Raw genomic sequence first — 27903 nt, 5'->3', positions numbered from 1 at the left:
GGGACATAGTTAACGAAAAGGCAACAAGGTACGTATGAACACATCTGTACTCGGTAGAAGGGGAGACGAAATAAAATTTACTGACCACACACAATTTTGACAGAAACCACTGAAAAGTCAACCATATGCTGTATATATTTACTGTGCATCTTATCTCAGGATTAGGAATTTAGGAGCCACCGACAATACGCTCGCTATCTTGATTGCCCTGCCCAACAAGGCCACGACTATAACATATCATGATGCGCTTATACACACACTCGAGCATATATTTCCCACAATACACAATAAGTAGCTGTCACCATATGTTCGCAGGTTAACACCATACCTACAGATGAATTCCACTTCCAATAACACACTTCAGCGCACGAAGAAAACATTAAATTTCGATGCCCATTATGGTAAAATATTAAGTGCAAAGAACGTACTTTTCAGGATCTGGATGAAATGACTTAGTGACGAGTCTGGTGGCTTCCAAATAGTACAGAAATACTACAATATTAATGGCAAAATCCATAATATCACTGAATCCACGCCCAATAGCACAAAAACATCTGTTTACCTGAATTTTCCCGGAGCCCCGTATTCATCTCCTTCGTTTCAGCCATCTTAGCACCAGTCACTCACCGAACGGCATTCTGGGTAAAAAACAAATGAACTTATGTCCAGCGACCGGCAGCGACGTTCAATTTCCGGCAGGTGATCCCAGGGGAGCTACGTAGTCTTATCGTGCTCTTGATTTCCATTATTTTTTTCTTTTATTTCCAGGAAATATGAGCGACAACACCACTGTCATTGTATCGGCTGTTCGCACACCAATAGGTAATATATATAGATGTTTTGTGTGTACTGTTGCTATATCTCCTCTGTGATATTTGTATAATGTAGGTTATGTTCTATGCCAATAGGATCCTCTGAGAAGATGGCGTGACGTTTATGGTCTGATGTCCACCCTACTTATGTTTATTGTGGATGTTCATGTTTATTGAATCCGTACTTCCATGAAATGATATCTGGTGTGCTTGTCAGTGTCAGCTTTTTAAAAATGTAATATTCGAACGTGTGAGGTATAAAGCCCAATGGGTACAGTTGGTCTGTAGCCTTTAAGATCGCCCTAATTTACGCTGATGTCCAGTGTCATCTGTGTCATGTGATATCAGGACGGTCATCCGACGTTAAACCATCATAGAAAATTTAAAAAAATGAGCTAGGGGGCTCCAGTGACTTCAGGAATATTTGGAATAAGTTAGAAAGAATGTATAGGCCAAGCTAAACTATCAGGGTTGATCTTGTAGATTGGAAAGGTAGATTACATCCACCATGCTCCCTGCCTGTCGTAAAAGGCCACGAAAAGGGAGTCCACGTGCTTTCATCTTGGGAAGTGTAGGTTGGCGACCACGGGTCCTCTAGCTGATACTGGCATTGCTTCTACTTTTTTCAGGCTCCTTGCCTTCATCTTTCCTACCGACCTCCCTTGATCAACTCTTGTTCATTTCCGAACCCGACTGTATTAGATTTGAGAGGCTTAGGGAGTCTTTCATTTTTGGCCCTTCGTGGCCATTTTCTTTCTTTTGCTGATACCTTCAGTCTTTGAACTGTTGGACCTCTTCATATTTCCTCTGATTTGTGTTAATAGAGGATGGTTGCCCAGTTGTACCTCCTCTTAGAACGATAATCACCACCACCTGACTAGGAAGAAGAGAACAATGGCGTGCTGGTGGGCTGTACTGGTCTTGACTGAGGGAAAATTGTAGGCCTGTACCATTGCTGAAAGAACACTTTTCACTTCTCAATAAAATAATATAGCATATTAGATTAAGAAAACTTGGTCATGAGAAGGTAAAGATTCTCCTAGTTTCAGAACCCAAATGCCGTTGGTTGGTTTGGGAGAGTACAAGTGTCAACCAGTGGACACGAAAGATTAAAAAGAGTTGAATTAATACCAGACTCAAGTATGATCTAGTTGGCTCCATGCCTTGAGGAGATGACTGATCTACCTAGTGGTAGTGTGGGGGATATCTTCAGTGTTATAACTGTAGTATTAACTTGTGAAATCTTTACATCAAACGTTCCACGTTTACAAAACCATAACTCCTCTTTATTGATAATACTAGGCTACATTAAAATATATTAATGATAGCCTACATGTTTTGTCCCGCTTTCAAGACTTCTTCAGTCACAAAGAAAAACTATTAAAAATATGGTCAGGATACAGTAAAACCATTAGACACAATGTCTATGCATCTTATAGTGCGACACAGCGTCTAGTTAAGTCTTCAGTCTTAAAACTGACATGAATATGGTGTGAATCACAACGTTCAAATGTTGCACAGGTTAATACATCACTATGTCCGTGGATTGCACAGATTTAATACAACAACATTGTAGAAATATTGCACACATTATTGAGTGTATACATGCACTGTGCAAGATTAATGCCACATTTAAATTAGCTTAGTGCATTGATTTAAAAGAAAGGCAGGCTTTGTTGAATTGCACAAGTTGATTGTAGGCGATGTTGTTGACAATATGATCTCCTCGCCTGTCCCGTGCCGTCCAATTCACATTGAGTGTTGGGTAGGTAGTGCCTCGAGATCGAGACTGCAGTGCATTCGGTGTAACAAGTCCCCGCCTTTGACAGTGTTTATTCTGTGTTGGTTGGTAACGGAGTGTATTTTCTTTGATTGCTGGGAATGACTTCATATCCAATTGCACATTTATTAGGTTATATAAGTACTGTAAATGTACTTTGGGGAGCCTATTTCCTTCCCTGAACAGAAGAATGATTAATAACCTTGTTCCAGTCTGCAGGTCCCCGATCTTTCCTTACTGTGTTGAGCCCTGTGTACCCACTACTGACCCTGTCCTTTTTTTTTTTTGTCTTTTCTCCCACATCCCAATGGTTAGAAATTCAGAGGTTACTGTGCAAGGATTATTACAGAATTTGTTACTTTAAATGCTGTTATTCTCACCTAAAAATGATTGTGGAAGAGAGATGTGTTCATATACACTTACCATGGACTAATCCGCCAGCCCCTAGAAGTATATTTACTTGTATAACCTAAAGTAGTGTTCCGGGCATCATTATCCATTGCTTCTGCCAAGGATCATGGGTATTGGCCAACGTTACCAACCACGGCAAAATAAAGACTAACGAGGCCCGCGAAGATTGAAGGTGTCGTGACATCGGACGGTAACTTTACACTTTCTCAATCCCTCCTTTAATCTCGGGGCTTATGGCAAGAAAAAAAGGTCATTTATTAGCTTTAACATGTTTTTGCACATCCAGGCCAATCTGTCAGGAGAACGGGGCCACACTCCCTTCGAGAGGTTCTTTTCTCTCGCCGCGGCACATATTGTCCGCACAGCAAGGAAAAAGTACAGCCCTATCGAACCTATACTAGACTTAACTAAAGTTGGCGTCTGACAGGTAAGGTTGGAGGGAGGAGCACTGCACGTGCCATTTCACGATGTTGCCACATTCCAGCATTCCTTTCTACATGCTCTTACCCCTCGCTTCCAGCTCACTTGTTCCCTCCTTCATTCTGACCTCTGTGATCTGTTGTAGACTACCTGGCCAGGCGGCGTCATCCCACTTGCGATCACTCTTATACAAACAGTCAGGTTCTTATCAGTGACAGTGACAGGTTTGGCAACTCCCAGCAAGACGAGCTGCCCTGAAGTTTTATCTCCATGGCAACCATAGTCGCCCCACCCTCGTTTCCATGGCAACCACGCAGCCACTCCCTTTATCCCGCCTCGGCAGGCAGTAAACGGACCTCCCTCTAAGAAATGTCGCATGCCAACTTTTATTATTAGCAGTATACAACTAACAGTTGGCAGCAGTGCTATTCTACTCACCTCTACTTACCTCAGCGATACTGGTGGAAACCTAAGTATTAAACATAGGACAGTCACTTCGCGTCCACCACATAGTGTTGCCTTGTGTTACTAACATTCTGGAGTAGGCTCTAAAACTTTGCAGAGCTCTTCTGGCTGTGGTTCTATGATAGCTTAGTCTCTGCTCTAATGATTTTGTCTGTGGCTGAAGGGTATTTATTGTCTAGTTGTTGGCTCTTTGCCTGTTTCCTTCCCTGAACAGAAGAATGATTAATAAACCTTGTTCCAGTCTGTAGGTCTCCAATACTTCCTTACTGTTTTGAGCCCTGTGTACCCACTGCTGACCTCCTTTTTTTTTTTTCTCTCCCACATACCTTGCCCTTCCAGAACTAAGTTGCTCATGCTTGGCATTTCGTCCCGCAGGCATACAGCCTTGTAAGCGGGCGGGCAGGTGATGAGCATGTTATTCTGCCACAGTGACTTTGTGGTTACGTCACAGGCTGTGATGGTCAACGGCAGGCGAAGCCCTGCCTGTCAGACTCGATCACTGCGGTGATACCCGAGTTCGAAATGGTGACATAAATTAATGACAAAGAATGGGCTTTGCCAGATCTCTCTGCAGAGAGCCAGTGGGAAGAACAGAATTTTATTTTTGCTAGCAGTGGACTGTGCAAATGTCTACTATAGGGGCAGTCTGTTACATCAAGAAGGTATAACACATAACACCACTGCAAAGCGAAACATGATCGTTTGCATAAAAATGGTTGGAGATAGATTTTAAACTCAACGAACAGGGAAAGTCTTAAAACGCCAGAATACTGCACAAAATCAAGCGTAAAACTTATTGAATTATGTGTTATGTTGTACTGAATGGATAATAGGGATTATACTTTTATTTGCCTACCCTATATAAGTAAAAGAGAGATATATGAAGAACGAGGAGGAGAGAGGCGGGGTACAGGAGAAAAGCGGTTTCAGCCTCACAAGGCGGCCACAAATGGAATGGTGAGAAAGCTGCGCTGTCATCTGGTAGGGGTTGTTGGGGGCTTCTTTTGGGCCCCACGGATAGGACTGGTCATGTCATCAATTGGGAGGGTGGCCTTTTTCTTGCCAGGGATGATGACATGCCCAGACAGCAGTAGTAGTAGGTTGGTAGTTTACTTTTTTAAATTTTTTAATATCCAGCGGGGTCGATGGACGTTGCATGTAGCGACTGAGGATGACTGCTGTGGTGATCCTCCCGAGGGAGTGTCACGTTTCCGGAGTATCTGATGGACCTCATGGCATGCCCAGGGAGTCTCGTGTTTTTCCTTTTCTTGTAAATTGTTTTCATTGTGGACATGTATCTGGGCTGAACGCCTGTTATGTTCAATAATAATAATACCTACAGATACAAAAACAAAAAAATACAAAATACAAATACTTTTCTTATTGGAAATTCTGTCATTCCCATCCAAGAAAATGTAAATCATAGCTTGCACATTTCAACACACTATATTTGTACATCGCTCAAAGAAAAGAATAATGGAAAAGTGCATGGTGTTGCAAAAGTTCCTCTCATATTCATTTTTCCAGATACAGTTTAACCTTTAGATACACTAGTGGCCAAAAGTCACGAGAAGGGGTGTCCCATTAGAAAATGTGCCGTGTATGATCCCGGAGTGTTGCGACTAGCTGTGGCGTAGCTGAGCAGTCAGTTGCAGACACCATTGTCGTTAAGATGGCAACACATCGCAAGTTAACCGACTTTAAACGTGGGATGATCATTGGCGCATGGGTCATCGCATTGCGGAGATTACACGGGAATTCGGGTTTCCAAGGTCAACAGTGTCGAGGATGGATCTTCAATATCTAAGAGGGATTGTTACCACTCGCATAAACCTCTACACGGGAAGACCACGGGTGTTTAACAAACGGACACCACGGCGCCTCCACAGAACCATACTGGGTGCTCGATGGGCTACTGTAAGTCAAATCACCGCCCAGTTGAATGTTGGGAGTCAAGCATCCATTTCTGCCAGGACTGTAAGGAGGCAACTGTACCGCATAGGCTTCACCAGCCAACGACGAACTCGTGCCCCTTTGCTAACACCTCGACACAGAAAAGTTTAAATTTCAGTGAAAGTTTCACCTTTTCAACACAAAGTGTATGTTGTACAGGATAGTGTTTACAACATGTTTTTATTCAAAGGACCGGTTTCGACACATTTCTGAATTGTCATCAGCCTAAATTACAAAACTAACAATATACATAATAGGAGAGGAGTACAAAGGACAAACATGGAAACACAAAAGGACAAGGACAGTCTCCAAATCTTCATATATTGCTGTCTTCAAATAGATTAGAACCTATAAACTTCACCATAGAAATGGCCTATGGTGGTTTGTATTGATTACTTATTGTGACAGTCTTACTGCACTGAGTCCGCCTTGTCAGTACTGTATTACATACTATCCACTTCATTCCGTATCGATATTGCAATCAAATAAGAATTAAGTAAAAAACTTTTCCACCTGATCGATACTTTTATTATTTAACCTTAGACTAAATTACGTCATTAAAAACTGCAGTACATGTTTCAATTGCTTGGCAATCATCATCAGCTTATGTTATAGCTTAGGCGAAAGAACATAAAACATTTGATAATTAAAATTTGTTGGTAAAGGACACTTAATGGTGAAGTTTTTAGTTTAGAAATAGCTTTTCAATTTGTGTATCTTCTTTTAACATCCCCACTCCCACCCTCCCTCACCATTAAGTGTCCTTTGCCAACAAATTTTAATTATCAAATGTTTTATGTTCTTTCGCCTAAGCTATAAGATAAGCAGCTGATGATGATTGCCAAGCAATTGAAACATGTACTGCAGTTTATAATGACATAATTTAGCCTATGGTTAAATAATAAAAGTATCAATCAGGTGCAAAAGTTTTTTATTTCATTCTTATTCGATTGTCAGTACTGTTCAAAAAACTGCAGCTGAAGTCGGTTATAACAACCCCGAAGAGACCGCCAATCAACAGTTGTTATAACCGATAGTCGCACAAGCCGTTTTTCTTTCTTTTTTCTGACAATGTCATATCTGTAAGTTTTATGCTGCTCATTTACATGGTTATAATAATTTTTACAAGAGTTTAATCTTGATGTAAACATGGTATGTCTACGTCTCTGCCGAAGAAAGAGTTGTGATTTGCTGAGCGTGTAGTACCGACCTCCATCCCGTCAGGGTCTCGTGTTCAGACATACAGGGCTGCGCATCGCATACGACAACAGTGCGAAGATCTGAACTTCTGAATAAACGACTAAACCTGGATTCTGTTCACTTAATTTATTCACATTCACAATGCACAGCCTTTGGTCACTTCTGAGTGGTCTTCCTCTTTCGTGCTTCCCTACACGCGATGGTCCTACCTCTTGCTCCAATTCTCTCGCTATGAATACTGACTGACTCACTGACTGCTGGAAGATACAAAACCTCATCTCCACACTGTACAGCTTGGGACTTTCCCCACTATGAGAAGACTTTCTGTATTACACCACACCTTGTGTCTTGTGCCTTCATACCTCCTTCTTCCAAACTCTCTAAATGTAATAAAATAAAATGAATGTGGTGTACTTCTTTTCTTCGACCTCGCATACAGTCGAGTGAGTGCGACGGTTGCTTCTCCAGTGAAGTATGTCTTCGTCCACGTGCAAAGGTAAGGTGCTCCGCCTATTTGTTTACATCAGGATTAATCTCTTATGAAAAGAAGTATAATTAACAGAATTAAGTTAAAACTTCAAAAAAGGAAACCAAACCAAAATAGTAGGGTATTTACAGTACAGTATTAGTGGAGTAGGACTGCGAGGAATTTAATTGGCTATTGATCATCACATTTTTGTTCTTTGCTGCTTAAACGATCCAAGTAAAGATTCTTCAATATTATTTATGCTCGGATGATATGGCCCCCTTGAATTTTTAAATACATTTCTTCGAAAAGAGACTGTTTTTTCTCTCTGTCCTTCTAAATTGTAGAAATCATTCAATGTGATACACCAAGTTCCTTTGCGAAGCTGCATTCGTATCTCCATTTTCTAATCTCCATATTAAGTGTGACTTTTATTCAGTATTAAACACTTTCCTTTTGCGACATCTTCATGGCAATTCTTGCCTTGACTATTTGACAGACTGATTTGAAATCTACAGTAATAAGCAATTCATTGTCACCAATCCCAAAATATGTAATAAACAAAAATCATCATTGGCTGTAATAGCTAATACACATATCCGAAAAATCAAAATACATTGTTGTATACGATATGTCGTACTAAGCGTTTTTTTAAATACAGTATTTATATAGAATTTAGGCGGGACCATTAGATTTCACCGTTACATCCAATAATTCGTTAAAAGCAATGTCGCAATAAGCGGTTTTGACTGTATTTAATATATGAAGGTTTACTGCTATAAACGATCAGTCACATTTTGTTAATTGTCTAGAATTTCATTTTTAAGGTGTCAAGTCAATTATCTTACTTTAAACTAGTGAGGGAAAATTTATACTGTTATTAAACTTATTACATAGAGCAACTTATTTTAATACACATGATACAGTATATAGAAAAATAAGCGTACATGTACTGTGGAATGAAAAACACAATTTTTATAAGGGCAAATACAGGACGTTAATTTTTCTTGCCGGTTAGGCGCCGTCATCTATAGGAGGATTGTCTGCAAACTCAATGTCATTTTCGTCTTCGTTCAGAATATTGTCTGGAATTAATGCTTGGTAGAACAGCTGAACATTGGGATTGACCAAAAACTGTTTCAGGTGTACTAAGTCCTTCAACTTTGCAGATTTTATAGGCAATTATCTACTGTGTACAACCTTTTTAGTTCTGTGGGGCCCAGAGTTTTCTTTTTGTCTTCCTCTTTGAAAAAACAACAGCTTTATTGTAACTTCCAAATTAAGTACTTTTATATGTAAAATAAACATCGACTGATATTTGTCAGTTTATGCTATTCTGATTGTCTTGTTTGCATAAGGCATTTTGATTTGTACAACAGTGTCAGGCGCTATGAAAGTTTACTTCAGTACCACAGTTTACTACTTTGAAAGGCAAAGGTTTCGTTCTACCTGCTTCTAAGCACATCCCTCCAGTCATCTGTTGTCTCAGTGTAAGACTTTTCAAGGCTCATATCTTTATTGCCCTCCACATACGAATGTCCTTGTATTGGGAATACAACTTTAACACTATCGAAATTGTTCTTCTGTCAACTATATACTTAGCCTGATGCAAGTAGGTTATGTTCTGTGTGAACTGAACCGCTGTAATGGTGGAGTGGAGTGGGGAGGCATATGGACCCTGATCGGTTGTTGCTCATCAGCGTGTGGACTTTCATCACTGTTACCCGTTACTAATATCTTTCTCTTTCTATAACTGTGCGACTATGGACTCTGTGCTGAACTGAATCATATATGTATCCTATCTGAATTAAGCTACTAGATGGCACTGCACATTAATTCTTGACCAAAGGGGACTATGATCATTTTTAGCCATCACCCTTCATATATAATTTAATCGTTCATGTTTCAAGAAAAGATCATTCTCTTCTTCAGCGAGCTAATATTGATTAAAATTTAAATAATTAGTATTGAAGCATTATTTAAACAATTGAATATATAGCTATTATATAATGTCTATTTTTCTCATCTTCTAAGATCTTAAACTATTAAAATGGTCCCCTCAGATAAAACTACGCACTTTTTCTTCTATAGCTGCGAAGTGCAAATCAGCTGTGGCAATCAATGTAGTGCAGGTATGGGTGACGTCTTAACACATTCACGCCAATCATCTGAGCGGCTATTTAAATGGCTGGTCCAGCTACTCCAGCTGTTAGTGGCACAGCAAACAACAAATTATTTTCACAATAAATTCTAAACTAAATATGGAAACAAAAGTTTGCACTTACCTTAAAGAAGTCCTCTAGTATCTCTGGAAAGTATAGTAGCTAATGTTACACCTTCAGGTACCGTGCATTCAGTTAAGTGTCCAGGTGAATCTCCTTCACTGTCTCACTGTCAATTTCACTTAGTTCAGGAATTAGTTCATCACCTGAGTCTTCATTGAATAGGATGTCGGCAATTTCGTCAAAACTTATGTTGTCCCTAAGCGCCTTGGTTACACTTCAGAACGTGACTATACACACACCCTTGTGCAATAACAAAACAACTACGCAGCTAGCTTGGCCAGCACTAGCCTTCGTTTAGAAACAATAATAATGCATTAGAAGGGAAAATCTCCAAGGCCATGTGGTTTCTGGTGAGCACAAGCAGGTAGAAGCATTCATAAGGGTCTGTCACACACACATTTGTGACAAAAAAATAAACTTCAGCTGCTTAGGAACGGACCGAGCTTGATAGCTGCAGTTGCTTAAGTGCGGCCAGTATCCAGTAATCGGGAGATAGTGGGTTTGAGCCCCACTGTCGGCAGCCCTGAAGATGGTTTTCCGTGGTTTCCCATTTTCACACCAGGCAAATGCAAGGGATGTACCTTAATTAAGGCCACGACTGCTTCTTTCCAATTCCTAGGCCTTTCCTATCCCATTGTTGCTGTAAGACATATCTGTGTCGGTGCGACGTAAAGCAAATAGCTTAGGAACGGGTACAATTCAAGGTTCTGCTTATCTGGACTAACTTGGATACAGTCCAGAGTATGGACACGCACTATAGGCATTAACTCGAATTCGGGCGTGAATGTGTTAAATCTCACTGGAGGAGTGTTTTAAATCTTGATAGGGATAAATGTCGTAGATTCATTATTATTTAATTTCCTTTTTTTTTTGTAAACATATATGATTTTGCCAATTTAATCTATGAGTTTTCTTCTGCCGAAATTTCATTCAAATTTAAGTCACTGTTACCTTTTTGTGACAAGTAGATAAACAGTTTCTGCAAGGTGATGTAATTTTCCCTTTCTGAACTGTGTGGAGTAATTTCATGTCTTTTTGTTTATTCATAAAACTGATTGTTATCTGTATGTTTGCACATACAGGGTGGAGTGCAAAATGTTATCAACTGGAAATTGTTTATAGAATATTTAATATACAAAATATTTAATAAAATGTGGCATTACAACACTCACTGAAATATTTGTGATCACTCTTGTCACATGTCCTATAGGAAGAAGTCACATGAATTAAGATATGGGCTACATAGTGGCCAGATTGAGCTGCACTGAAAAAGAACGTTCGGAATATGGATGGAACATCACATGAGACCTGAAATGTTCATGCAGAAAATCCAGAACAACATTTGCTATGTGTGGACGAGCTTCATCTTGCACAAATCATTGCGTTTCTGGAAATAGCAGCTGGCCTGTCTATACACCGTCTGCCAGCAGGGAACCCACCGGGTACCGAAATGAACACACAACCTTTTTGTAACCTCTTCGTTTCCACATAAAACTACACTATTGTCACCTTTCGTTCATGCGTCAACCGCCCTTTGTCCACCATGCTGTATAACTGAAAGCCAGTACACATGCGTTACGTGCTGCTGTCTGTCGAATCATGCATAGAATAAGGTTTCTGTTCACAAAAAGACATAGTTCTGAGTCCAGATTGACACATTTTATAAACCATTTTCATTTTATGACATTTGGTGCGCCACCCTGTTGCTGAATATCTTCTGTGTTTCATTGCATTCGTGTGTTCTTTATATCGAATTTCTAAACTTCTTCCTGATTGTCCGATGTACTGCTTTTGACACTCCTGGCAGGTCAAGATATAAACACCTGATCTATGATATTCACTGTCAACTTTTTGTGAATTCAAAAGGTTTTGTTATTAGTCCTATAAGATTTTTTTTAAAACATGACATTGAAATAGCTTATCTGTTACCCAGTGGTCTCCATTTTATCATTTAACTTTTCCATTCTTCTTTCCATATTTCTTCATTCCTCACTTTCTCTTCTTGTTTTCTCCACCACACCATACTTCACAAGAATTTCATTTTTGCCACCTCTATGTGGTTCTCATCAACCAGGTTCCTGCTCTATATGTAATTTCTTTTGGTTTCAGTGACACTTCTGTATCCCATACTTTCATTCATTGTGATACAAACACCCTCCAGCTTGAATCCTTTTGCTAATCTCAGCATCCAGTCTTGTATGCTATACCACTTCAGTTCCCAAGTACGTGAAAGTCTTCACCAATTCAATTTATTTGCCTCCACTGTCAAGTCATATGCAATACAATATCTGTGCATTATCCCCCATATTTTGCCCAGTTTTAAATTGGATGTGCAGCAAAAGGGTGCTTCTTCTCCTTTAGAGAAAAATTATGATAATAATAAAATAATAATAATAATAATGTACTTTTGTTACAGGATCATTTAATGGTGCGTTATCATCACTGAAGGCTCATGAATTGGGGACTATTGTCATCAAGGAAGCCTTGGCCAGGGCCAAAGTGCAGCCCAGTGAGGTTGATGAAGTGATCATGGGACAGGTGAGAAGCAATTAAAGCACTATTTTTTTTAAGTCTTGTGTTATGTCTTTTCTGTCAAGCTCCTTGTACTACTTGCAGGTCCTGATTGCAGGACAAGGCCAGAATCCAGCAAGACAGGCTGCGGTGAAGGCTGATATCCCGTACGATGCTCCTGCTTATGTCGTCAGCATGCTCTGTGGATCTGGACTCAAGTAAGTTTGTTGGTATTGCAAAACGTGCTGCTTCTCCTGTAGAGGAAATTATAACAATCATAATAATAACAGTAATAATGTTAGCTTCCTGTGTGGATCTTTGGTAGAGTTTTGACCTCCAGATCCTAAGATCGCTGAAACAAACCCAGTAGTTGTATTTTTGAAGGGCGTCAATACAGGTCCATTCTACACTCAGTGTTGTACGATGGTGACATGTCAACAATCTTTCTTGAGAAGTTAGGTGTTTACCTGACAAAATTTATGAAAAAACTGACACAGATGATGTAACAGAAATCTATTTCTCTGCTGTCTTGTAAGAACACAACATGGAAATTAACGTGTAGGTAGCCTAAATGGCATCCAATTAAAATGCCTGCATATGGTAGCCGAGGCTATACAATAGGGATGTACTGGAACACTGCCGATAGACATCTTAAGAGTAGTTGACGGTATGCACTTGTCGATCGTCATTTGTTCCTCTATGTTTTTAATGGAAGTTGCCTAGTTAATTGATGAAGTTAAAATTTTAAGATATCGCAACAACAGAAAAGAGAACAAGAAAACTTATGCCTGACTATTGCATTGTTCCAATGTTCCAAAATCAAGGTCAGTGGTATTCATACCATAAATTTCCAAAGCAGGTGCCCTGTGGTAAAATGTGGTTGATCGTCAGCATAAGAACTATCTGTGTCGGTGCGACATAAAGCAAGTTGTAAAATTAAAAAAAAAAAAAAAAAAGTGGTTGCATGAAGTTTGTAAAAGTGACTGTAATATCAAGGTAGGCTCGAAGCATTTTGCAGTTGGAGATTTTGTCATTACTGAAATGGGTAAATAAGCTAATTAGTTGTAATTAAGGAATATTTTTATAATAATTTAGTGACGTTCTGAGTAGTTAACATGACCTATTTCGATAATTTTACATGAAGACCAAGACATAAGGAGGACGTCGTGCCTTCAGTATTTTTATGGAATGGCACCAGTACCTTGGAAATAACTCTGAGAGTAGGGAATCAGCTATAACACCATGTGTGATGGTGAACCCTGAATCACATTGACCTATAAGCTGACACTCGAGCACCATCAATTTCAGACTTACCGAACACGAAATAATTCATCAAATCCAAATTTGAAATATTCATCTGTCTTGTGACCTGAAACAAGTTCTTGAAACTCGTTTGCTGAAGGAAAATTCAAGTCAGTAGTACTGGTTGTAGCCACTAGTACTGCAGTTGTACTAATATCGTGCCTTATGTACGCCTCTAACTTAAATGTATAAATCATGCATGTTTTCAAAAGGCTATTTGCACTTAAAGAATTCAGTCTTACGAACATTAAAGAAGAGGTAGCCACATTTAGTCCTTGCCTTTCTATCAACTCTTGCTTCTTTCCGGATTTCTTTCCGGCCTTTTCCTTCAAATCCGCAATCCTCATTGCTCCTATATTATTTCCCATTTCTTTCAACACATCAGCAGAATATGGCAAGTTCATTTTCATGTAATTAATTACGTTTTGATTGTCATAAATTTAGAAATGCTCCACGTAAAACAATCGAGATTCACAATTAAGTATTTATTTATTTTCCACCTAGTCGATACAATGATTGCTTAAGGCAACTTTTAATGGTCAAAAGTGGTACATGTTTCGTATATTATCAACATCTTCAGCCACATAACACTGTTTAGATGAAAAATATATAAAATTGACAAAGTAATGCTTTAGATGAAGTGTCCTTAAAATTAACATAAGATTGACAAGATTAAAACAAACAATCGAGAAGCGGAAAGTGCATACCCTCTATTACCATTATGCTGTCCGGCGGACAAGTTTTGCGTGATACATCCCTATTCATCATCATTGTGTTATCCAGTATTTGTCTCGCTTTGTGACAGGGTGTCCAGTATGTGGCTGTCCCGTGTCCATTTCATTCAACGGTGGGCCATATTGAGATATAGATCGACAGTTTTCATTGTCTTCAGTAGATGTGATCATGAAGAGGATAAACATGATGACAGGTCGGTGTAGAAAGAGGAGATGAGGAAAATATGAAAAGACTGAAGGATTGGAGAGCCCATGCTATTTGAAGACATCGGTATGTGAAGTTGTGGAGATTGTCCTTGTAGTGTTTTCATGTTTGTCCTAGGTCATATGTTGTTAAATCCTCATCCCTTCTCACAGTATGACCACATCCTCTAAAATGTGCTGCTCGCATTTTTTCTGTAATAAATGTGACTCTCATTTGCTTCTTTATATTCTTATTGCTGATTTAGTAGAGTTTTGCAAGGCCCAGTTAACACCACAGTACACAAAATTGTATCTTGAAAACTAATGGACCGTTTTACCTAAAACTTAGTATGTAACTGCTATTATTGGAGATAATTAAGTGTGTGGTTAATCAAGTACAAAGAACAAATTACTATGCCAGGAATAGAATTAGTAATCTTTGTCATTTTAATTTCATTATAGCTTTAAGAAATTAAATAGATGTTAATAGTGGGACATGCTGTTTAAAATGTTTATAAACATATACAGGAATACATGTACTTGCCAAACAATTTATTCATTAGATGCAGTTACATCAGAATTGCTGTCGTCACTGTCATTATCTCCTTCGGCAGAACCGGATACAGGAGGCTCAGACAGTAAGTTGAGCACTTCTCTTGAAAGCGGAATCAACTTTCTCCTCATTTCCCTAAGCTGGTAATATAAGGGTCTGATGATATAAGCAGCCTATGGAAAAGGTCAGTTTTGTGTCTTTCTGGAAGGTTTCCTATTATCTTTATTCCTGGTCTCCTGGGCTTCCTTGTAGAGTTGTCCAATAGGTATAATACAGTGCTCCATGAACCAAGAGTTTGTGCAAAGTTACAGGCATGAAGTACGATTTGTATTTTTGTAAGTACAATTGTATAGTGTCCTTTGCGTACATGCCAAATGTCACTTTATCAGTGGCATACCCACACGAAAGAGTTTCTACGATGGTACGTAGATGGTTTATTAAATTTATATCTACTCCAGTAATATCCGCAGAAGTGGAAGCCTCTCTTAAGAATCTTCTAGCGGTTTCCATCATTGGTATTGCCTGCACTTTGCTTCGGATATCAACCAATAGGTGCGTTTCTTCCCTGAACTTCTGTAGTGAATTCATCTACAGTATTTTTTTACGTCGCACCGACACAGATAGGTCTTATGGCGACGATGGGATAGGAAAGGCTTAGGAGTTGGAAGGAAGCGGCCGTGGCCTTAATTAAGGTACAGCCCCAGCATTTGCCTGGTGTGAAAATGGGAAACCACGGAAAACCATTTTCAGGGCTGCCGATAGTGGGATTCGAACCTACTATCTCCTGGATGCAAGCTCACAGCCGTGCACCTCGACGCGCACGGCCAACTCGCCCGGTAGTATTTATTTATTGTGTGTGTATTTTAGGCTTTAAGTCAGTACGTAAATGTATTGTGTTGAGTGAGAGTTATGCGATAAGCCTACATTTGTGATTTATTTCTTTGACATAAATACTGTGATCTTTTGTAGTCATCTGCAGTATTTATTTATTGCGTCCATTTTCTAGCTTTTATTGTCTGGATAAATTTATTCAATGTAATTAAATACATCCGCCCCTCGAGCCCATAAAATTATTTGTCTATTTTCTCTCGCAATTTGCCTTATATTTATATAGTTATATATATAGTTATATAGTTTACCTCTGATTCTGTACAAACCAAAAGTGGCCCCTGTAAACCCCACGTCCTCTTCAGTTCATAAAAGTAATTTGTAGCTTAGTTTCCTCAGCCTTTTGTCTTGAACTTGCATACTGAATTTCACAAATTTATGTGCCGCCATTTTCCCGTGATGGCGTTGAGCGGGGCCGTTCGATATGGCAACCCTGTTGTCATAAGGACAATACTGTTTTCTTAACATGGAATGAGCTATAGCACTGGCAGGCTCATCCTAACATTGTCGTGATGCACGTCCTTCTGCAAGGCTCATTCTCTGCTCGAACCAACTTTTATTGTAGTTCAGCAATTTGTTCCTTTTTCTACTATATTTTGTCCAGCGTGATAGAATTTTAGCACACAAAATACTGACAGATTTCCTTATTGACTTGGATATATCATCGGAACAATCCTCAAAGCCTAAATGTTCCATTACAACATTCACAATATCATCGTTCTGCTTATATTCCCTGCTGTTCCTCAACAGCTCGAAAACCGACCCCCAGGTTGCAGAGTACGTGGCTTCTGAAAAAAATTTATTACTCTCATGGTCGCACCCGGTCGCAGCAAAAAGTCACAGTTTTCTATTTATTAAAGTATAGACAACTCATCCAAAAGACTCTCATTGCAGAAATCCATTTTGAAAGTCGGCTCAATTTTGTATAATTAGATAACGCTTGTACACCGTGTACCTGAATTTTAAGTGCATATTCCGGACAACAATATAGTAATTTTCAAAAAATGCTACAAACTATATAAAATGCATACCTTCATCTAATATAATCACATTGCAAGCTAAAGAAATATTTAGTTCTGTTGTCTTTACTGAGCCCTCACATAATAATAACTGCGCGCTCGCCTCGCCAGAATATGATGCCCTAATTGAGGAGAGCCATTTTAGGTCTTTGGTGAGATTAGATAATCAATTACTGTACCCAAGAGTCTTATAAACACGACTCACAGAAAATGCGTACCAAAGACAAGGGTTGAAAATATTTTTGGCCAGCTGGATGCTAGAAATTACCCACTGTGCAGTGGTTCAATTTTCATTCCAAATAAATGTCAATTAAAAGATGTGCTCGGTTTGGCATAAAAGATATTTGAGGTGTGCGACAGCAGAACCTTGTTTTGCATGTGGAAGTTTATAACAAAAAAAGATGGAAATTATCCATTTAAGCAAAAGGTAATTTTAACTTTACTTGAGAGAACTCTCTTATTAGACGGTGGGTACCATTTACGGATAACTGGTATTCAAAAAACCCTTTAGCTAACGAACTAGTGGAAAGAGATGTGTACTTCATTGGAACAGTGAATGAAACTTCGAAGGGATTGTTTCAGTTCGTTTTAGATATAAAACTTTGAACTTAGGCTCACATTTTACTTTAGGCAACGTGACAATCTACTGGTTGCGTATAAAGACAAGAAAACCTGAAAAGCAGTTTATTGCTGCTTCTTTTGTAGCCCCTCCTTTCACGTGAAATGCGATTTGATAATTGACAAGCTTAATATTTTATGACCAATAATTTTGGTTTTCTCATAATGACAAAGTTGTGACGCTGGCCAGTAATTCTCATTCACATACTGTGCGGATCTGTGCACACTGTGGATGCCACTGTTCTAAAGAGATCTGGCCAGTGTGTGGAAGCTGTACATGTTGATGATGATTAGAGGCATCTGTTGTTTGCAAAGCACAAAATCATGGAACTATTGCAAAATTTCACAAATTTGGCTCCAAACACAAAACTGTTTACCTCAAAGCAAAATTGTGAAATTGACAAAATTATGTGGAATCACTCTTTGATACAAGGAGCGTAATGAAAGGTGATGTAGAAACTGTTCTCATCTAATAGAGCAAATTCCCCATTCTATGAGAACTTTCAACATGAGTATATCTTCAACCATACACAGTATTTAGGAATCTAGTTAGTAGTTCCTGTGGAGCTGGTAAAGATATTGATGTGATAGTCATTCTTCTTTCCTTGAAATCAGAATATGGGCATCTTGTGGAAGCAGCAGTGAATGCTTTTTTTTTTTTTTTTTTTTCAACATATTGTAATGTAATATCTGACAAGAGAAAAGCTCTGACACGCAGTAATATGGGACTCATGGTATCTCTCTCTTTTACAGACCGATGTGTAAATTACGTATGTAGGCTAGGCTCTACTTGTTGAAGTGGCAGGATGAAATTTTTCCAATCATCCAAGCTTCAGTACAGTATATGTAATATGTTTTGATGATGATGCTTGTTGTTTTAAGGGGCCTAACATCGAAGGTCATCGGCCTCTGTAATATGTTTTGAGCAGAAACATAACTCTCATTTTTCTTATACATACACTGTGATCAAAAGTATCTGGATACCCCCCAAAACATACGTTTTTCATCTTGGGTGCATTGTGCTACCACCTACTGCCAGGTACTCCATAGCAGCGACCTCAGTAGTCATTTGACATCGTGAGAGTGCAGAATAGGGCGCTCCGCGGAACTCACGGACTTCAATCTTAGTCAGGTGATTGGGTGTAACTTGTGCCAGAATTCTGTATGCAAGATTTCCACACTCCTAAACATCCCTAGGTCCACTGTTTCTGACGTAATAGTGAAGTGGAAACATGAAGAGACACGTACAGCATGAAAGCATACAGGCCAGCCTCGTCTGTTGACTGACAGAGACCGCCGACAGTTGAAGAGGGTCGTCAAGTGTAATAGGCAGGCATCTATCCAGACCATCAAACAGGAATTCCAAACTGCATCAGGATCCACTCCAAGTACTATGACAGTTCGGTGGGAGGTGAGAAAACTTGGATTTCATGGTCGAGTGGCTGCCCATAAGTCCACGCAGGTCAATGCCAAACGACGCCTGGCTTGGTGTAAGGAGCGTAAACATTGGACGATTGAACAGTGGAAAAAACGTTGTGTGGAGTGACAAATCACGGTACACAATGTGGCGATCCGATGGCAGGGTGTGGGTATGGCGAATGCCCGATGAACATCATCTGCCAGCGTGTGTAGTGCCAACAGTAAAATTCGGAGGCTGTGGTGTTATGGTGTGGTTGTGCTTTTCATGGAGGGGGCTTGCACCCCTTGTTGTTTTGTATGGCACTATCACAGCACAGGCCTACATTGATGTTTTAAGCACCTTCTTGCTTCCCACTGTTGAAGAGCACTTCGGGGATGGCGATTGGATCTTTCAACACGATTGAGCACCTGTTCGTAATGCAAGGCCTGTAGCGGAGTGGTTACACGACAATAACATCCCTGTAATAGACTGGCCTGCACAGAGTCCCGACCTGAAACCTATACAACACCTTTGGGATGTTTTAAAACGCCGACTTCGTGCCAGGCCTCACCGACCATCATCGCTACCTCTCCTCAGTGCAGGGCTCTGTGAAGAATGGGCTGCCATTCCCCAAGCAACCTTTAAGCACTTGATTGAATGTATGCCTGTGAGAGTGGAAGCTGTCATCAAGGCTAAGAGTGGGCCAACACTATATTGAATTTCAGCATTACCGATGGAGGGCGCCACAAACTTGTACGTCATGTTCAGCCAGGTGTCCGGATACTTTTGCTCACATAGTGTATGTAAAAATAAAATGCGCTGCTTTACACTGCAAATATGCTGTCAAACATTCTTTAGTTTAGCTTTTATTGCTGAAAAGTGGAAATAAAATTGAGGCAGTCGGTGTAAAAAGGGCAAATAGGTGACAACTCACTTTGAAGAAAAAAAGAAATATTTTTCTTTGTTTTTCTTCGGTGTTCGTTTCTTTTCCGTACTGTAGGGTTTGTTATTATTTAGAATAATTCAGATATGAATAATTCATGTAAAATATGAATTAAGTGGCTCATGAATTAAATAAACAAGAATGTTTAAATCAATATCATGAGCCCTTTTTACACAGTCAGCACTTTTAGTAGAAAAATTCAATAAACAAAACCTACAGTGCTTTAAATTAAATGTAATCCAGTATTAATTGCAAGAAATAAATTTCATAGTAGATCCGTATTGTCGGCCTCAATAAGAAATAAGGTCTAATTGATTGAGTGAAATAATAAAATAAAAAGATAATAATGTATTGTAAAGGTGAAGTCAATCGATTAGACCTTATTTCTTATCCAGTATTAATACCAAAGATTGAGTTTGTGTAAAAAATTAAGTGGCTATTTATAGATCAGTATTGTCAGAGAATAGAATTTTCTGTTCAGTCTTGGTTTATTATATCCTCAAATGCAGCATCGTCTTCAGATATAAATTTGTACAGCCTTTACTTTCTTTCGGTTGATGTCTGGGGGAGAGGTCTTTTCAGTGGTGAAGTTTTCTTGTCTGTAAGAATATTTTCAAATGTGAAAACAGTTGAAATTTGCAGTGGAGGTGTGAGAACACAGAACAGGAACACACCTCAATTGGTTAATGTACGTCTGGTAAGTCCCAAGTTCCTATCACACTTTGAGAAGCTGTGACCACAAACTGGGAAATGTTGCACCGCTAACTTCAAACAGGGGTAACATCAGTTTTGAACATATCCTGCTGAATCTTTAGCTGTAATTAACTAGAGAAAATGGGGGACAAACCTATGTGTTCTGCGTAAAACGAGCCCATAGGTCTGTGTGCCCTTTTTACGTCAACCACCTCAGTTTAGCAAAATTATTAACAAAATAAAATAGAAATAGCAAAAATATACTGAAATAACAATTTTTTTTAAATGACTAAATTAAGCTAAAATTTTCACTACAAACAGGTACTTCTAATAATTATGATAGATAAAACCTCTATAGTTCAAGTTCGTATTGATATCTCTGTCATTAGCAATTCCATGGGAAAGGAGAGCATATTGTTTTGTTTTGTGAATCCTTAATACAGAAAATGAAAGCAAAATGTTAATCTCTATAAGAAATATTTCTTATTGACTCACCACCCTATACAGGGTCTCTCATATAAACCCGGACAGAGTGCACGGTGTTTGAACTCTGCGCTACAGCAGCTGCCTCAGCCCAACTTACGTCGCACGTGAAGTGTCACCAAGCTGCAGTCGCTTAAGTGCGGTCAGTATTCGGGAGATAGTGTGTTCGAACCCCACTGTCGGCAGCCCTGAAGATGGTTTTCGGTGGCTTCCCATTTTCACACCAGGCAAATGCCGGGGCTGTACCATAATTAAGGCCAAGGCCGCTTCCTTCTCACTCCTAGCCCTTTTCTGTCCCATCGTCGCCGTAAGATGTATCTGTGTTGGTGCGATGTAAACCAAATAGCTTTAAGTGTCTATAGAATCTTATATGAAATCCTACGTTACAAAAGATGCTGGAAGTGTCAACTTTTGTAATGGGGGACTTATAAACACCATTAGGATTTTCTGCACACAAATAACGAAAGTTATGACTGTTCACACGACCATTAAGATGAAACCAGGCCTCATCCGAAAACAACACGAGCTGTGGGTCGAATAACTGATCATTCAGTGATGCAAGATGCCACTCACAATATCTCACTCTTGTGGCTGGATCAGTAGGTTTTAAACAGTGGGCCCGTGTAAACCTGTACGGTTTGATGTGTAACAGCTTTGTAGCTCTATGTGCAGAAGAAACCGAAACCCCTACTTGTTGTGCTAATTTTATGAGTGATTTATTCGGTCAACAGATGCATCACGTACCCGTCCAGCTGACTCATACTTAAAATAACTTTTCATACAAAAATATGGTCTTGTAAATGATAACTGTCTTACCATGTTAAAAGCTGAGATTGACTTTCTACTGATTCTAGGTCGAACACGTGCACGCTCCTTGCAAGCTCAAGAACTATGCGCCTCCTGTACAGCTGCTTTGGTCTCTGAGAGTGAAACCGCTGCTGGACGGTCAGGGTTTATAAGCGACACCCCTGTATAAACCATCAGATGTAGATCGAAGCTAACAACTAGCTGTTTTTCTTCTCAGGTCTGTCATCTTGGGGAGCCAAGCCATTGCGGTCGGAGATGCCAAAATTGTAGTTGCCGGAGGACAAGAGTCGATGAGCCAAGCTCCACACACAATGCATCTAAGGAACGGGGCCAGGTTGGGCGCTCTTACCATGCAAGATTCGATAATGAATGATGGCCTCACAGATGTTTTCAATCAGATAACCATGGGAGAAACAGGTACTGTTCAGTCTCAAGGTCACTGTCTATTCCTTGTCACAGCTGAACTTTTTTTAAATATCTGAAGCCAGTTCATTTCAGTTTTGCCTCTGTTATTTTATAACGGTTACGTTCTTGAGTCTGCCGAAACTAATTTTGAGTAATAAATTAAGTTGCTTCTTTTTCAAATATAATACTGTTACCATATGTTTTCTTGCAGGTAGTTTATTTATATATAAATTTATTACTCAAAATTAGTTTCAGTAGACTGAAGAACCTAACACTTGTTAAAAAACCAGCTGAACATGTGCTGTTATGTGGGTCATCATTTGATAGGGTGGTTTGATGTAGCACTCCATCCTGTCCTAACCTCTTTCCCTACTAAATAGTATGAGGCTCTCAGAGGAGTAAAAACAAACTCAGCACAAGGTATTTGTGTTTTAGTGTGAAACTAATCTGTGGCATCCAACACACGCGGCTGCATGTACATTTTTTGGAGTTTGCCTGGCTTTCCCGTATAAAGTAAGATTGAAGATGATACAGCCAATGATTTCAAGTGCTCAGGAGTGCGGGTAGTATGGGCAAACTTCACAGCTCTGACCTTTCCCCTCCTCTCTATAGTTACTCCAGAGCAACACAGATCGGTCACTCGTGTTAACTGCTGTTATACATAGTAAGAACAAACTCTGAGAACGAAAAGCAATAAAGTTGAGAGTTATCCTCATAAGACACGTTCATACTCCAGGACATGGGACAAAATCCTAAGAAGAATCCTATTCCTAATGAAGCACTCCATATTGTACAATGTCTGGTGACACATTTGATGTTTACCCGAACAAATTAATTAAAACTCGGACATAGATTGAGGTAATAAAATTAACAGGATTGTGAATAACATTTACAGATCTCTTCATGTGGTTATGAGAGTATTTAAGGGTTGTTGTAAAGGAGAGAGTGGATAAGTCATTGGTAAGACCCCAATCAGATTATGGTTCCAGTGTATGAGATTCTTATGAGGATTACATTATTCGAAAACTGGAAAAGATCCAAAGGAAAGTAGCACGATTTGTTCTGGCTGATTTCCAACAAAAGAGTAGTGTTACGAAAAATATTTCAGTGGGTTCTATTCTTTTTCCTTCTGCTCTAGTTATTGTCCATGTTTCACTTCCTTAAAATGTGCAGTTCACATTAAACTCATTATGTTCCTGTGGGTGCAAACAAAACAAACTTTATTGGTGAAAATAGAGGCTATTTCCATTACCCTACATCACATTCTATACAGAAAGGTCTGTGATTCACTCAAAAACAGCAACATAAACTGTGCTCTGAGATTAAAGATGTATAGCATAAGAAAGGCTAAGGGAACTTAGTGTCATCCTTGACGCTGATGTTCTAGGCACTGTAAGACATCTATTTATAGTTTAGACAAGCTCGCTGCCTTGTCATAATCAGTTCATAAGGCCCCATTTTAATATATCCTTTCCACTCGGCACTTATAGAGAAAATTCCCAAGAAATTTTTAATAAAAGCAGACAATCTAATCAAGAGTGCAGTGAAGGAAATTCTTTAGCTACCAAGTGAAACACCCAACAGTATGTTGTACAGAATCAAATATAAAGACTTGTCTATACCATGTGCATATTGGGAGGCATATCTCCAACATTAAACATCAACCGCAAGCTGGAAGTATTGAATGATCCTCATGTTAGTGCCGTCAGAGATTATAAGCCATCAGTAATCATTGCTTCTCAGAGCTGCATGTAAGTACTGATGACAAATGCAAGAGCTGTAAGACTGGGCGAGTTGGCCGTGCGGTTAGGAGCTTGCATCCGGGAGATGGTGGGTTCGAACCCCGCTGTCCGCAGCCCTGAATATTGTTTTCCGTGGTTTCTCATTTTCACACCAGGCAAACGTTGGGGCTGTACCTTAAGGCCACGGCCGCTTCCTTTTCAGTCCTAGCCCTTTCCTATCCCATCGTCGCCATAAGACCTATCTGTGTAGATGCGATGTAAAGCAAAATAGCAAGAGGGTTAAGGAGATCCGAGAAGCTCTACGACTAAAGGAATTTCATGCTTGGAGTAACTATCCGCATAAAGGGAGAGAAGTTCCATAATTTGCCAAAGTACCATCTGCCAACTCCTGGGTGATGAAATGCAATGGGCTGTCAACCTCAGAATTGTGAGACATGCTAAAAGTGATGACAGTGGTCACCCCAGTGCACACTACCTGGACATTCTATGAGCACAGGTCACTGCAGTGAGTATGAAACCGCACCCCATGTGCTCGGGAGCTGCCCTTGGTGACAGTTACTTCGCATTAAGCGTCAAAACGCAGTGAGATCATTATTAGTGAGCAGTCTCAAAGAAAAAAAATCCTTGAAGTTCATGAAGAATTCCACTGTGTAGCAGTAGGTGGAGGTAACGGTCATATTGATGTGTATTGCTATTAATTTGAAGACAAAACAAAGCAGAAATTATTGACCCTACGATAAGGTTCGGAGATTCCCAGCCATATGACATAAAGAAAAACAGGATATGTATGCACCAACAATACCCTACTTCCAAAGAGCCTACAGCATTAGGAACATAAGAGTAACACTGCTTCTGGGTGGTACAAGGACCATCCCCAGACATTTTGTTGAATGGCACAAACCGTACAGACTGTTCAGAAATATTGAAGGCAAAATTATGACCACGATTATAAAATTCACAGTGGCAATAATGCGAAATCATTTGTGGGGAAATCGTAGTATTTACCGTATATCTCGAATACCACCCACCACCGAATAAGACCACACCCTTATTTTGAAAGAACAAAATTTTAAAAAGTGAAGTCATAATAATTTACCATCTTTATTGACACATCAAATGATTAGAAAATACAAATAAAAGTAAACAAACATTTGCATAACAATATCCAACGAGTTCGATCATCATCATCATCAGAACCAACTTCGGAACTTTCGTCACCATCACCTTCCCACAAAATGTCGTTATCGCTGCCATCTATAGCATTAGAAATGCTACATTTACTGGAGCTCTTCCATATGAGGTCTCCAGTGATGCGATTCCTTGCCATCAAAATCCACGAACACAACAGTTGAACTTCCAGGCGCTGAATGCGACCAGTTGGCGTCAGTGTGTGATTATCAGCCACCATCCTTTCTAAATAGAGCTGTTTCAAGGCTGCTTTAAATGGACGGTTCATGCAGACATCCACCGGCTGTAGCATAGACGTCATCCCGCCCGGAATGACTGCTAGGTTGCTTTTCCCATCCTTCACAGCGTCTGTTGTGTGGCTGCGGTAACTATCGAGAAAAAGCAAGCTCTTTTGTCCCAATAATGCACCAGGGCGATGTTGCCAGACACACTTTACCCAGTCTTCCACAAGTGAACTCTCCATCCAGCCGGAGTTCCGAGATCTGACGATAACACCAGCGGGTAGATTTTTAGGAAGCATCTTTCGCTTGAGAACAATGCACGGTGGCAATTTGGTTCCGTCGGCGAAAATGCACAACATTATCATACACCGTTGTTTTTCATTACCACCTGTTCTAATGGTAACACTTTTTGCACCCTTAACATTCAGTGCTGTCCACTGGCATTTCAGAGTAGACTGGCGTCTGATCTGCATTGCCAATTTGGGAAAGCATATATGCATTTTCCTCCCGCAACCGAATTATGTGACGCTGAAACGACAATAAATTCTCATCGTAGGCACCAGGAAGGCGGTGTGAAATTGAGATACGCCTTTGTACGCTCAAGCTATTTCTTTTATAAAAATTACAAACCCATCCTTGGCTTGCCTTAAACCCTTCTGATGAAAGTTCCCTTGCGATCTCTAATGCCTTTAGTTGACACATTTCGGTTGACACACCATATCGCAATTCCTGCCTTTCTGTCATATATTTATATAGTTTTTTCAATTTTTGGAAACTGTACACTCAGTCCACGAAAAGCTCTACGATCACCACTACATGTTTCTCCAATCACGAATACACGACTCGTCAATATCGTATTTCCTACCGGCGGCACGATTCCCAATAATTTCGGCTTCCCGAACTAATTTCAGTTTCTCACTCTCAGTAAAAGATCGCAAACGCTTTGTGGAATTCATGTTGATACGCCGAGAACGTGTGTAAGACTGACGCCAAGTGCAGAAGTAGCGTATACTGATAGCGTAGAGAGCATTGTTGCCAAGCCGCGCCGGCGGTGATGCCCGATTTATGCGCATTTGGAAAGAAAAATTTCCCAAAATTTTAAATAAGACCCGCAGCCAATTTTGGAAGCGATATTTTCGAAAAAACAGTACAGGTGGTATTCGAGATTATACGGTAATATCCTCCCGGCAGCTTAAAAAACAAGTTTATGTTCTTGTACATTGATATTTCTTTTACAAAACCAATACCGTGGAACCTCGATTCTCTGTTTTTGGAGGGACCACGGAAAAAAATACAACACGGGAAAACAGGAAATCCGGGAATGAATGAACCATCAACAATTTGGCTAAATATCACATAAATAAAATATGTATACTTATAATCTTACAAACGCCCCTAAACCATACCAAACTACAGCCCCAATGGGCCTTCCGCCTACCAAGCGACCGCCCTCCATCCGAAGGCCTGCAGATTACGAGGTGACGCGTTGTCAGTGTGGCGAATCCTCTCGGCCCTTATTCCTGGCTCTCTAGACTGGAGTCGCCCTATCACCATTAAATAGTTCCTCAGTTAAAGGTAATTGTAGAATGACTGAACCTGGAACCAGCCCTCATATCCAGGTAAAAATGACTGACCTGGCCAGTAATCGAACCCGAGCCCTCCGGGTGAGAGGCAGGCAAGTTAGACCGCGGGGTTGGCTTGAAACATTAATTACCAGTACCCGACTTAAAAATCTCGAAACTTTACATTCAGTTTTACTGGGGAAACTTCGTCAGCTTCCTCTGAAAACTTCGCCATATTCCTTTGAAAACTTCTTTCAGTTCAGCAACTTTGATCAGCCCAAATCTTCGAAAAATCTTGTAGCAGTACCCGTAATGCCAAGCCAAACAACAATCGACTACAAGTAGTTTTACATTCTTTAATCTAATAAAATAAAGCACATTAGATACAAAAGCATCCAACATGATGGAAACATCTTTTTTTTTTTTTTTTTTTTAATTTTCCATTGTAATTTGGTCACCGGTATGCTGTTCCTGGTCAGTTTATGGAAATCATGTACCGCAAAAGTTAGGCCTACATTGACTTTTAAAGGTTAAGTTGAACGCGAGAATATGGTTTCGAACGTATCAATCCTCAAGTTCTCGAACGCATTATATTTAGTTCTGCCCGTCACTAATCACAGTCAATTTGGAAAGAGGAAAAATATCATTTAACACTTCCAAATTTACGATTATTCGCGACCTTGAACTCAGCTGGAAAGCGCGCTCGCTGTACAAGTCGGTACAAGTGCGAAATGATACAAAGTTTTTAAATGCAACGTGCGCAAAAAAAAAAGACAACTGCGGCTTTTATAACATTTTAACACAAAAACATGAAATTCCAAGTCTTATATTAGGACAAAAACAGTAATATGCAATCCCAA

General features: G+C 39.7%; 2 protein-coding genes across 4 annotated transcripts in view; one reads left to right on the top strand and one right to left on the bottom strand.

Annotated features, from left to right (window-relative positions):
• The window catches only part of LOC136885088 (ensconsin), a 762268-nt gene extending 761619 nt beyond the window's left edge, over positions 1-649 (bottom strand). Inside the window, exon 1 of one of the 3 annotated variants that reach the window (XM_068230157.1) lies at positions 563-649. In XM_068230157.1, the coding sequence (XP_068086258.1) occupies positions 563-608 (46 nt within the window). In that variant the 5' untranslated portion in view covers positions 609-649. The remainder of the gene's footprint in view (positions 1-562) is intronic. The other 2 variants (XM_068230159.1, XM_068230158.1) reach the window with 2 other exon arrangements.
• A 44-nt stretch (positions 650-693) lies between these two features.
• The window catches only part of Acat2 (Acetyl-CoA acetyltransferase 2), a 72518-nt gene continuing 45308 nt past the window's right edge, over positions 694-27903 (top strand). The window contains exons 1-4 of the mRNA XM_067157531.2: positions 694-822; positions 12209-12330; positions 12409-12521; positions 22143-22342. Coding sequence (XP_067013632.2) covers positions 774-822; positions 12209-12330; positions 12409-12521; positions 22143-22342 — 484 coding nt within the window. The 5' untranslated portion in view covers positions 694-773. The remainder of the gene's footprint in view (positions 823-12208; positions 12331-12408; positions 12522-22142; positions 22343-27903) is intronic.

Source organism: Anabrus simplex, chromosome 13 (genome assembly GCF_040414725.1).
Source record: "Anabrus simplex isolate iqAnaSimp1 chromosome 13, ASM4041472v1, whole genome shotgun sequence".
NCBI classification, from domain to species: domain Eukaryota; kingdom Metazoa; phylum Arthropoda; class Insecta; order Orthoptera; family Tettigoniidae; genus Anabrus; species Anabrus simplex.
The sequence above is the reverse complement of the archived record's forward strand: the minus strand, read 5'-3'. Positions and strand labels throughout refer to the sequence as shown.